The sequence below is a fragment of the Bradysia coprophila genome (assembly GCF_014529535.1).
Source record: "Bradysia coprophila strain Holo2 chromosome IV unlocalized genomic scaffold, BU_Bcop_v1 contig_5, whole genome shotgun sequence".
In the NCBI taxonomy this organism is placed as follows: domain Eukaryota; kingdom Metazoa; phylum Arthropoda; class Insecta; order Diptera; family Sciaridae; genus Bradysia; species Bradysia coprophila.
In genome coordinates, this window is record NW_023503374.1 from 7,859,244 (window position 1) to 7,871,135 (window position 11,892).

The 11,892-nt window shown below is 35.0% G+C and overlaps 1 protein-coding gene and 1 long non-coding RNA gene across 3 annotated transcripts; one reads left to right on the forward strand and one right to left on the reverse strand.

Moving 5' to 3' along the window:
• Window positions 1–461: 461 nt before the first annotated feature.
• Window positions 462–4,811, reverse strand: LOC119071696. Its single transcript, XM_037176684.1, has 3 exons — window positions 4,647–4,811; window positions 4,503–4,575; window positions 462–719 (listed from the first exon to the last, which is right to left on the reverse strand). The coding sequence occupies exons 1-3, from the start codon at window positions 4,784–4,786 to the stop codon at window positions 480–482; spliced, it is 453 nt and encodes a 150-aa protein (XP_037032579.1). The 5' UTR covers window positions 4,787–4,811; the 3' UTR covers window positions 462–479.
• Window positions 715–5,173, forward strand: LOC119071697. 2 transcript variants are annotated; one of them, XR_005086710.1, is made up of 3 exons: window positions 715–885; window positions 2,266–2,327; window positions 4,666–5,173. It is a non-coding gene; the product is annotated as an uncharacterized LOC119071697 (long non-coding RNA). The 2 variants fall into 2 exon arrangements; XR_005086709.1 differs by lacking the exon at window positions 715–885 and having other exon boundaries at window positions 2,195–2,327.
• The last annotated feature ends 6,719 nt before the right edge of the window (window positions 5,174–11,892 follow it).

Sequence of the window (11,892 nt, forward strand, 5' to 3'; positions counted from 1 at the left end):
ACTAAGCGTTAACAATTCAAAAAATGAAGGGATGTGACAGAGATATAAACGTGGTTGCATTTTAATAAATTTCAATAGATTCTTCAAAAATCACTTCAATAGTATAACAACTGAACAGCCGGCTACCCAAAAAACCGGTTTTTAGTGAATGCTGTTTTTTAATGCCCGAAATGGACCACTTAAGCTGCGAGCGCACTTACACCGTTTAGCTCTCCGTTTACGTTTTAACAATGGAAAGTGGGAGGAGCTTCCATTGTTCACTCGTAAACGGAGTGCTAAACGGCGTAAGTGCGCTCGCAGCCTTAACCGAACGACCGATTATGTTTAAATCGGTTTGCATCACCTAGTGCAAACGTTTTCTTTTGTTGATGAGAACATAATTTTCTAGCTTTATCGAGTACTGTGGGTTTTTCTAGCTTTATCGAGTACTGTGGGTTTTTCTAGCTTTATCGAGTACTGTGGGTTCCATTTTTAAAAGATCAAAAAAATGGTTTTGACTTACGTTTTGGCAGGTTGATGAACTCCCTCACTTTAGCCTCCGTCTCATGCATATCCTCCAAATGTCGTGCCAGCTTCGGATACAACTTCAGGCAAAATGGACAGCAAAGCTTTTTTACTGTACCATCGGAAGAGGGTCTCACAAACATCTTCGTGTTGTCGCACGATCCCTTGACGTCAGCATAAAGATTCATTTGCAGTTGGCCCGCACCAATTGAACCCTAAAAAGGTTAGTATGTCATAACCGTGTATCATAAATCAATGAGTCAAATTTAAATGGTGTTTTGAGGTCAAGTTTCATTTGCAAACAAAAAAAAACTCATCAAAGCTTTAAATTTAATGGGAAAAAGTGTGCTTTCGGACGGTATTGACCGCTAAAAAACTAAGGTAAGTAAAAGCGGCTTAGAATAGAATTCTGACTAGAAATATCAGGCCATTCGAAAGTTTTGATCAATCCAAAATGAACTAACCTTTTTGCGAAAAATACGTATTATCAAAGCAGCTATCTAACAAAGTCATATGCTCAAAACAAACGAGGCATTGAAAACGTGTTTTGGTCCTATTTTTCATGACGAAATTTTCGAAACTGTCAAATGAAGTTAGAACTTATTCTATTCAAAATCGCGATTGCTGCATCTGTCAATGAAAACTAGGACCAAAACACGTTTTCAATGCCTCGTTTGTTTTGAGCAATACAGTTCGTTTATATATTGATAGGGTCAAAAAGCGGACAGACAACCTTTGCATTTTTTTTTATTGACAGTGTCTGTTAGTAGTGGAACGAAATTCGTGAACACTGTTGGAAAGCCGTTTACAAAATACAGAAGCAATTTCGCATCGACAATAATGTTAGGGCCTTTACATTTGCAGCCTTCTCTTTAAAACGTATGGCTGGCCTAAATAACCAAAACGAAACTTTGTCAACGATAACAATGGGCCAAACAAAAATCTTGGTCAAAAATCCCACAAAACGGTGAATGGATATTTATTCTACTAGAACTGTAAAATGTTTTATCTGTCTAGAACGATAATCTCGAGCTTATCCGTCTAATGAGTTTTTGTTTATCTCGATATATCTGTTCTCGACAGATAAGATATGATATGCACCTATTGCCAGACTTTTTTTTTTTGACGTGTAGGCATTATGGCCCACGCCTTCGGCTAGGGCAATAATGTCCTACACATCAAAATACCAATCTTGGCAACAGGTGCATAATATATAATCTCGGTTCGAGAGTAAACCGTTCGATAACTGAGATTCCAGTTTCAAGTTCTTGCAGCATCAAGAGTTTTACATATCGAACGACTTAAAGTTCGCTTGCTCTACCGTAAAGTGCACTTTGCAGTAGAGAGATGTATAAAAGTCTTTGCATTATATTTGTATACGACATCGCTCTTTTTAGAATTTCCTATCCTATTTTCTTACCTCGGTAAACAAATAACCATTGCTATGTCGTAAAATATGTGCTTAGATACTTTATATATCTCTCTACTGTCCACTTTACGGTAGAGCAAGCGAACTTTCAGACGCTCGATATATAAAACTATTTATATAACTAGAAATGTGAAGTTGGATCTTCGTTCTCGATGTCGTAAACTAGGTTCTCGACTTCGTCTCCAACCATTTACCATTCCTCGAACATAAAACACCCTTTACAGTTCTTGTAGTATAAATAACTATTATATGTCGAAATTATTCCACACTAACACTCAGATTGTGTAGATCTGTCACCTTTCAGTGTGTCATCACTAGTATTTTGTTTGTAGGTACGTGTGGTCGAATATTTCGATACATTTCTTCATTGTCGCCTCGAATGTGACGACAAAAGGTGAGCGTGAAATTTCAGATAATTTCTGATCGTTGAATAGATTTTTAATTCGTATTTCTTGTGATATTTTAAATATATCTGACACCAACAACAACATTTGATAACTTTGTAAAATTGCAGTGATTATTCCTTCAACTGTTATTTACCGTAAATCTTAAATAAAGCTCGAATAAAATGAATTTGTTTTCCCGTAGACAAGTGCGTCAACTGATTTGATACAAGACAAGAATAAATCATTTCTAAGCCAAGAATAAAAATTAGTGATACCGTCCGTTAAAATCAGTTAAAATTTTGCTGGATGGTCAAGTTTATTATTGGGGGAAAGAAGTAGCTATTGCAAGTTTTGAATACAAAACAATTTTCCGTTTGCTCACTTAAACAAACATAAACTACCGTTCATTTACAAGTAATGTTTACCGTCGTCGTACACACAGATTCTGTAAAACTTTGACCTCGACTCCTTGGCAAATATGTTTCACAACGAAGTGACTATTTGCACCCGGGTGCAAATAGTCATATAAATACTATTTGCACCCGGGTGCAAATAGTCATATAAACACTATTTGCACCCGGGTGCAAATAGTCATATAAACACTATTTGCACCCAACTCCAACATAAATCCCGCTTTTGTTATGGAAAAATAGGAAAAAAGTTACCGTTTTACTAGGAGCGAACATACTCTGTTGGACTTTAGCAATCAGATTCTTCCTTTTACGAATCGGAACGAAAATACTGTGATGGACTTTAGAAATTAGATTCATCCTTTTTCGAATGAGTTCGAACATACTCTGTTGGACTTTAGCAATCAGATTCTTCCTTTCACGAATGGGAACGAAAATAGTCTGATGGACTTTAGTAATTAGATTCTTCCTTTTACGAATGAGTTCGAACATACTCTGTTGGACTTTAGCAATCAGATTCTTCCTTTCACGAATGGGAACGAAAATACTGTGATGGACTTTAGAAATTAGATTCATCCTTTTTCGAATGAGTTCGAACATACTGTGATGGAGTTTAGCAATTAGATTCGTCCTTTTACGAATAGGAAAATACTGTGATGGACTTTAACAATATTAGATTCATCCTTTTACAATTAGGAACGAAAATACTCTGTTGGACTTTAGCAATTAGATTCATCCTTTTACGAATCGGAACGAAAATAGTCTGATAGACTTCAGCAATTAGATTTTTCCTTTTACGAATGGGTCCGAACATACTGTGATGGACTTTAGCAATTAGATTCATCCTTTTACGAATAGGAACGAAAATACTCTGTTGGACTTTAGTAATTAGATTCTTCCTTTTACGAATGAGTTCGAACATACTGCGATAGACTTCAGGAATTAAATTTTTCCTTTTACGAATGGGTCCGAACATACTGTGATGGACTTTAGCAATTAGATTAATCCCTTTACGAATAGGAACGAGAATACTCTGTTGGACTTTAGCAATTAGATTCATCCTTTTACGAATCGGAACGAAAATAGTCTGATGGACTTTAGTAATTAGATTCTTCCTTTTACGAATGAGTTCAAACATACTCTGTTGGACTTTAGCAATCAGATTCTTCCTTTCACGAATGGGAACGAAAATAGTGTGATGGACTTTAGCAATATTAGATTCATCCTTTTACAATTAGGAACGAAAATACTCTGTTGGACTTTAGCAATTAGATTCTTCCTTTTACGAATGAGTTCGAACATACTGCGATAGACTTCAGCAATTAAATTTTTCCTTTTACGAATGGGTCCGAACATACTGTGATGGACTTTAGCAATTAGATTAATCCCTTTACGAATAGGAACGAGAATACTCTGTTGGACTTTAGCAATTAGATTTTTTCTTTTACGAATGGGTCCGAACACACTAGATCGCAGCTCAGATATTGAGTCTGAACCTTATCCAAAATTTATCTACTTCAAAAACAAAGTTCTGTTCTACTACAGATTATCGTATCAGTACAAAACCATCGGCAGTGCTTTGAATTTTGAAGTGGCAATACCTTAATGGGATGTTATTATGAACATCCAGCTAACAAAAACAAACTTCTAATTGATCAAGAATTAAGCTGAAGAATTTCCTTACCAATTTCAGAATTGTTTTGGACTGAACGAAATAATTAGTCGGTTGCTAATTAGACGTTGCCTTGAAATAAATAACGAAAATATTCTTACCAGCTCATCGCGATACAATTTCTTTTTCTGCGGATCGCCCTTAACACAAATCACTCCGTCTTCGTCAATTTCGCTGCAAAAATAAAATATTTTCCAGCATTGTGATCTACTAACTGATTATTTTGACGCATAAGAATTAATTACCTTTCGTTATCGGTTGCAGACGGAGTTCCTTCGGATCGATACAACACATTCGCAAATGACTCGGAGTTAGTGTCATCAGTTGCTGAAGACGGTCCGAGTTGAGATGACACTCCAGTCACATATTGGTCAATTGCTGTCATAGCAAATGTATTTTCGTTGGAACCTGGTCCAGGAATTCAGAGCTGGTGGTTCTCCGTTGGAGTGTTCGTAGCTGGAAATGAGTCTTCGACTCTCGTCAGGTTCCAATCGGACAAAACGCCATCCAATGACGTTTCGTCGTTCACAATGAGCTCCATCCAAAATTCTTCGGACTGCGATAGTAGGACGTCTTCCAGAAAACGAATACCGACTGGCGGCGCCTGTTCATAATTGATCGTTCTGCCGATACTTAAATCAGCCGCAGTTTCGCTGGCCATGATAAATGGTCGTCTTTGATTACACTGTACGCACAATATCTACAATCTTGAATTATTTTTATATATTTTATGGATGAAATACAATTTTTCACTTACTTTATGTGAGAGCACGCAATGGTGGTTCTTTCTTTTAACAAAATGGCCGAATGTTTTCCTATGGTTGCTAGATTTTTGCGATTTTTCTATTCATTTATATCAAGCATAAAACGCATTCAATTTGCGACGAAGTAATTTGATGAACTACCGTTCGAATTTTTAAGCGGATCACAACGGTCGTTCGCATTTTGATAGGTGGTTGGACAACACTCAATCAGACCATAAATAAGACTTTATCAAAATAAAATTTTCAATTATTTTCCTTGTGATTGTGTTACAAATGCTGTATTTCGTTAGCAGAAATTTCCATGGATGAATGAATTTCAACGAATGAGGTGTCATAACTTCCATTGAACATACATATAAATCTTGTAATGTTTAGGGCTTGTGGAATTTATTGAAAATAACAAAAAGCAATCTTACTTTGTACGCGTAATGCTATCAGCCTATTTTGACATAAAAACGTAACTCTAAATCAGACAAAAACCTCTTAGAAGAGGAAGAGTGACGCAAGTCCTTTACTTACAAAAGTATTGATATCAGAAAGGGTGACGCTCAAGGCTCCGATACGCAAAAATTTAACTTTAACACCAATTCTTTATATTAAAAAAATTACACACACACACATAAAACGTTCATTTTACATGTTTATATATGGGGCTTGTATGGGAACTTCCGAAAGCCCTAGCTCCTAAACAAGATCATGTCGACCCAAACTCTGACAAAGCTCTGATAACGAATTCAACGAAACCGCAATAGGTCATATTCTTCATATTACTTTGACGTAGGATTGATCGTTGAAATTGTACTGAAGCAAAAAATACAAATAAAATAGTTTAAGGGTCGTTGAGTGAAGTAAAAAAGTTGATGAAAATATTTTTTCAGTACACACAAAAATATTTGGATATTTTTTGTAGGAGAGGAGTTGCGTAACGCCTGCGGGCGGGCATAATAAATTCATACGCCAGATAACGTTATGAATTAATTGTGAAATATTAGTTATACGTTAATAAGGTGTATTAGAGGTTCATTGTTCATTGGGGCAATCGATATGTTCTGGGTGATGTGTAAGGTATTGGTGTTTGGGCGAAGGTTGTGTGAATAATAATGAGAAATACGAATTTATATTTCTGATATAATTTTCATTGATAAAAGTGTTTGTTGAGGGCGCAGCGCGAAGCGCTGCGCCCTTAACAAACGATTCGTTTGTTAACAATTTAAGTGTTAACGAGTTTAAGAATTAGAAATGATTTTGTTAAGAGAAGTTTATTATGAAAATTTGTGTAAGTTGCGCGCGCCGCGAGTTATTTGTTAAATACATGAATTTGTGAAATTTAATTGAAACACGACAGAGTAAAGTTAGCCAGGTAGGAGCGCTGATTTGACCTAGGGACTTGAATAATCTAGTAGCTTTATATTTTTTGAGAACAAATTTTTTAAATTTATGTCAGTTCATTGTTATTTTGTGTATTAGGTTTATTATTTGACGTTTTGGAAAATGAACCGCTTCTGCCTGGTTTATTTTACTGTGATGTGATTGAAACGTAAAACAATGCATTGCAATGGATGCACAATTTAAACATAATGTAAAAAAGCAAAGAAACAGTGGATTATGGGTTTTTTGTTTATTAAATGCTCACAAAAAAATTTGAGAAATAAATAATTAATTTTTTTACAAATTAATTTGTTTGTTTAAATGGTTGGTTATATAGTGTGTATGGGGCTGTGATACGAAGCGATTGCGACTATGTGCGGCCGTGTTGGAATTGTTTTGAGGTCGGTGAATGATAATAAAGATGATAGAGATATAATTGATGACGCTGATGCTTGTCAATTCCAGCGAAATCTGGAGACTTCTAAGAATCTGTGCCCAACCTGAACGAATTTAGTCATTTTTAAGTTTAGGGCCCTGTTCCAAGTGTTTAGCATTCAAATGGAACAACAAACAACCACATATCATCGTGTTTCCAATTGTGGAATGTTACCAGATTTCAGATCTAGAAATGTTGTTTTGGAAGAATTCTGAAACTGGTACAAACTGATAATATATTGCAATTTCAATGTCACACACGGGCAAAAATGTTTAATTAAATTCACAATACACATCGATACATCATAAAACAATTGAAATTAGATTAGACTTGTGAATTCTTGCGCATGAAAATATGAAAATTATTTTTATTCATAAAAGCAAACAATTTATTTCCAACAACAACGATACAATCGTTAATTCAATTTACAATTTTAGTTGATACATTAAACAATTTAAATTTATCAATCAAATTCGAATTAAAAACTCCATCGCATAGAAATCCGCAATCGGGTGAAGGTTATCAATCCATTTGTGAAAAAAAAAATGAAAAAAAAAAAATTGCCCACCGCGGAGTTGCCTTAAGAGAATCAATCGAAATATTTTAAACAATTTACTGTATGCAGAATGTGTCTTGCAATGTAGTTAGCGTAAATGGTTTACCATATGTTTGTATTACCTCGATGCTATAATTACAAAACAACAGTCATCCGAAATGTATAAATGAAAAAAAAATGTACTGAATGTGTACACAACTAAGTTTAGTTATATACTAAGCTTACGCGGCAATAATATAGATCAGTTTTGTACGAAATATTTGCAGCAGATATAAAATGAATGAATTTCGATCAAAGAGAAAAAAAAAACTTTGCCAACAACAACAGGTTGTTACAAATGAAATCCACTCCGTACGTTACAATTATACATACAATACAAAAGTGGATTGAAGAAATAAACTTGTGCTTCATATCAATGGGTATGGTATTCAAGGTTTATCAATCTAAATCCATGATTAATTGAGATTTTTTTCGCGTTTCTTAAATTGTTTTCGAGTAGAAATATTCTACTTTTGTGCTAATAGAATGGTGTCGTGAATCGAAAACATTCGTTGTCGATAAATTCTTTCTGCAAAACTGAAAGGGCCATAAAAATGGCAGTAGCAAAACGGTCATTGTCATTGGTATAACATTTCGATTGGGATCCTTGGTTTCTCTGAAACTGTCTACAAAAAGACAGCCGACGGAATTACCTCAAAATACTTTCGGTTTTATTATATAGATTTATTCCACTTTACAACAAAAACTCCTAAAAGTTAAATTTTACGCTTTTTAAGGTTGTACTATGAGTTGTAGAACTTGGTTCGATCAAAATCAAGCCTTTTAAAAACTTTTAATCCATTTATTTAAGTGCATCACCTCTCAGAGAAGTAAGGAAAATCAAGAAAATTTTAGAAAATATTTTAAGTGATACGTGATAAGGAGTGCAGAAAAGTCTACAGAGAATTCTTGGTAGAGGTACAAAGTAAATCAAATTAATGTAAAAGACTTAGCATGAACTTTTATTCATGTAAAGCCAAGGGTCTTACATCAAAAAATACCAAATGCCTCTTGAAGTTCACTATGAAATGAATGGCTTTACGAAATGTTTAAGTGTTGGCAAAACGCTTGATGGCACGATAACTTTAGGTCGGATTTTCATAAATTTGGCTTCAATCGACGAGGAATGAGATTTCAGATGTACAATTTCGGCATAATTATCTAGGCGTTTTTCCCAAAAGAGTTTTTGATTGGTTTTTTGATGACGCGATAACGATCTGAACCGATTTTAGAAATTTTGGTTTGAATTCACTAGAAGCAAGATTTCTGAGGTTCAGTTCTTTAATGGGCAATATCGACCTAATGATCTGAAAGTTACTCCTGATAGGATTTTTGCCTGATTTTTTGATGGCATGACAACTTTCCGCAGCCCTGAACCGATTATGGAAATTATATTTTTATTCGACGAAAAAAAACATTTTTGGGTATAAGTTCGTAGATGGACATTATGGTATTAATGATCTCGGCGTTATGGGACAAGTGGGTTTTTTTTCATAGTACTTCATTCTCTGCGGCTTATTTTCATGTGAACCAACTTCACATTTGTCATTACAGAACAAATGTCACCATATCAAATTGGTTCACATGAAAATAAGCGCAGTGACAGCAGTAACTTTATGACAGAATGTACTAAAATATGGGAAAACTCGATTACATTCCTTCTTAGTTTCTAAACATCATTCTCCTATTCACCAAAGAATTTTTTCCTTTTTTATAATTATGGATAGTTCTGAATCGATTTAAATTTTTTTTTTGTTCTAATCGACGAAGCATGCAATTTAATATGTCCAGTTCATGCATGTACCGTAGCACGTCGGACCAATTAAAAATCTGTCAGCCATATCTCATTATCATAACTATTGGGATGCAAAAAAAACAACACAGTGGCAAAAAGTGAGAAAGGTATTTTTGAATATTTGTTAACTTCTTGTGGTATTATCATCTTACATATGAAGTTCAAATAATATAATATGTTCAATGTCTTCTAATAACTTCAACAACCAAGAGATCTGAGATCTTGGGATCTACACGGAAAAAAATAATGTGGCTGTGGTACCCATAAGTGGACTTAGCACGGTCTTTATTTTGGCCGAGGCTGTGTGCCCCATATTGGAAAAACTGTAATGAATAAGGCTGTGAATTACTAATATTATGGGATTACTTCCCATATGATGTACACCTCTTAATATGGCATTTGGACCTATAATATAGATGTGTGCTTTATAATATGGGTAATAACTAGGGTTCCCATTTTTGAATTCTGAAAAAGAGGACATTTTGGCGTCAAAAAAGAGGACAAAAAGAGGACGCTGTCACATTCAAAAAAGAGGACGAAAAGTGAATCTATGACGCGGAATTACAACGACTGTACATGTACTTTGTACAACTATTGCGTAACTTACACCATAGTTCATGCTGAAAACAAAAATATTCAAAAATGCTCTGTTCAATATGCACTGAAGTCGTCCTGATATTCTTTTGGATTCCTTCTCAGTGATAACATCCACTCCATATTAACTGAATACAGCCTTCGTTTAACCTTATCCTTTCGTGATCTTTGGTATCTTACACAACGCTACACTATTTTATTTCTTGTAATGCGAGCGGAGCGAAATTTTTCTTTGAGATTAAGATTTCGTTGTATTACCTTTCAGAGATTCTCTGACAGAGAAGATTATTAGTTAATGCCGCGCAGCGAAAATTTTTCGTTCTTTCGGTATGAGCTGCATCAAATTTACTTAAAAAAGAAGAAGACCTGATAAAAGAAGGACATAGAGGATTCGACAACAAACCAGGGTCGTTGATGTCATGGAAAGAATAGCATCTCTGAAATGGAGCTGGGCGGGACATATTGCAAGAAGGACAGACGAACGTTGGACCAAAAAGATCATGAACTGGCGACCATATAAAAGACGAGCTATAGGTAGACCACCAGAGAGATGGACAAACGGAATTAAGAATATTGCAGGTACAAACTGGCAGCAAATGGCAATGGATCCTACGAAATGGAAAGAAGTTGGAGAGGCCTACATCCAGCAGTGGATAGAAACAGACTGAAAAAGAAGAAGAAGAAGAGATAGAGGACGTTTTCATCAAAAAAGTGAGGTTCTTAGAATTTTTGTGAAAAAGAAGAACGAGACCAAAAAAGAGGACATGTCCTCTAAAAAGAGGACGAATGGGAATCCTAGTAATAACCTCATATTTTGACGTTTAAATAAAAAAAATGTTATTATTTTGCATGTTTTTTGCGGTCACCGCGCCGATTGATGCTTAACCCGAGAAACTAACTGAACTGAAACCTATGCTACTGATGTGCTAACTTTACTTGTGCTATGACATGTTTTTATTTTGAAGCGTTGTTATTACAATATGGACTGTGTAGCTATATTATTCGATCACAACGAAGTTTTGAACAAAACTTATGAAACATTTTACATTTGCTAGCATTTACTAATCACCATTTTTAGTCATTTTATGGAACAATTTTGGTTGTCATAATTGTTTCGAAATAGTGAAAAACAACCAAATGGTTGGTAACTTAATTGTTTTGAAAGAAAGAAAAACCAACAAAATTTGTTCAAGTCTTTTTTGGACAACCGAAAACCGAAAAATTAAAAATTGAAAGAAAAACGACCGAAAATTTGACATCATTTTTCTGGGCTTCCAAATCGAAATCTTGAACACCGAGTGTTTTCAGTTTTTTGCACATTTCCATTTTAAAAATTTTGGTTTAAGAAAATGTTGATACGCAAGTATTAAAAAAAACACAATCAAAATGAAGCGGTAAACAAGTCGCGAAAAAAAAGTTTGAAAAGAAATATCAAAAGAATTTCCAACAAAGCCAAAGATTATGATTTTCAGAAGCCGCGTTCTCAGAAAAAGCTAGGAACCGACTAGTAACTGTCATCTTATGTATTCTTTGTTAGGGTGTTAGGGAATCTCGCGCCGGGTCATTCACAATAACTTACAAAGTAACATCTTCCTTATACAAAATGTGTCAAAATATGAATTATTGTTAATGACGCGGCGCGAGATTCCTAGCAACCATTCTTAGTGCCCGACGGTTTTCACGAATGTCAGTCACTTTTACTTCTACTTCACTAACTGTTCTTCATTTTTAACAAATACTATTTACTTCGACTCGCAAAACTCTCATGAGACTTTACAGAAAAAGCCAACATTTCTGCCACAGGTCGAGAGATATATGCAAAATACACCACCTATCTACGGCCGAGGAGCACATTTTTAGCTCACTACGAGGAAGTGGTGTATTTGCCAGTATATCGATCAAATCAACAAAAAGAACTACCAAAACACCTCGTTGGCTG

Excerpts from the sequence above, each read along its gene's own strand:
- LOC119071696 (XM_037176684.1), bottom strand. The coding sequence starts at position 4,786 with ATGACAGCAATTGACCAATATGTGACTGGAGTGTCATCTCAACTCGGA. Across the intron at positions 4,576-4,646 it reads TCTGCAACCGATAACGAAAG|CGAAATTGACGAAGACGGAG; the intron begins GTAATTAATTCT and ends TTATTTTTGCAG. Across the intron at positions 720-4,502 it reads AATTGTATCGCGATGAGCTG|GGTTCAATTGGTGCGGGCCA; the intron begins GTAAGAATATTT and ends TAACCTTTTTAG.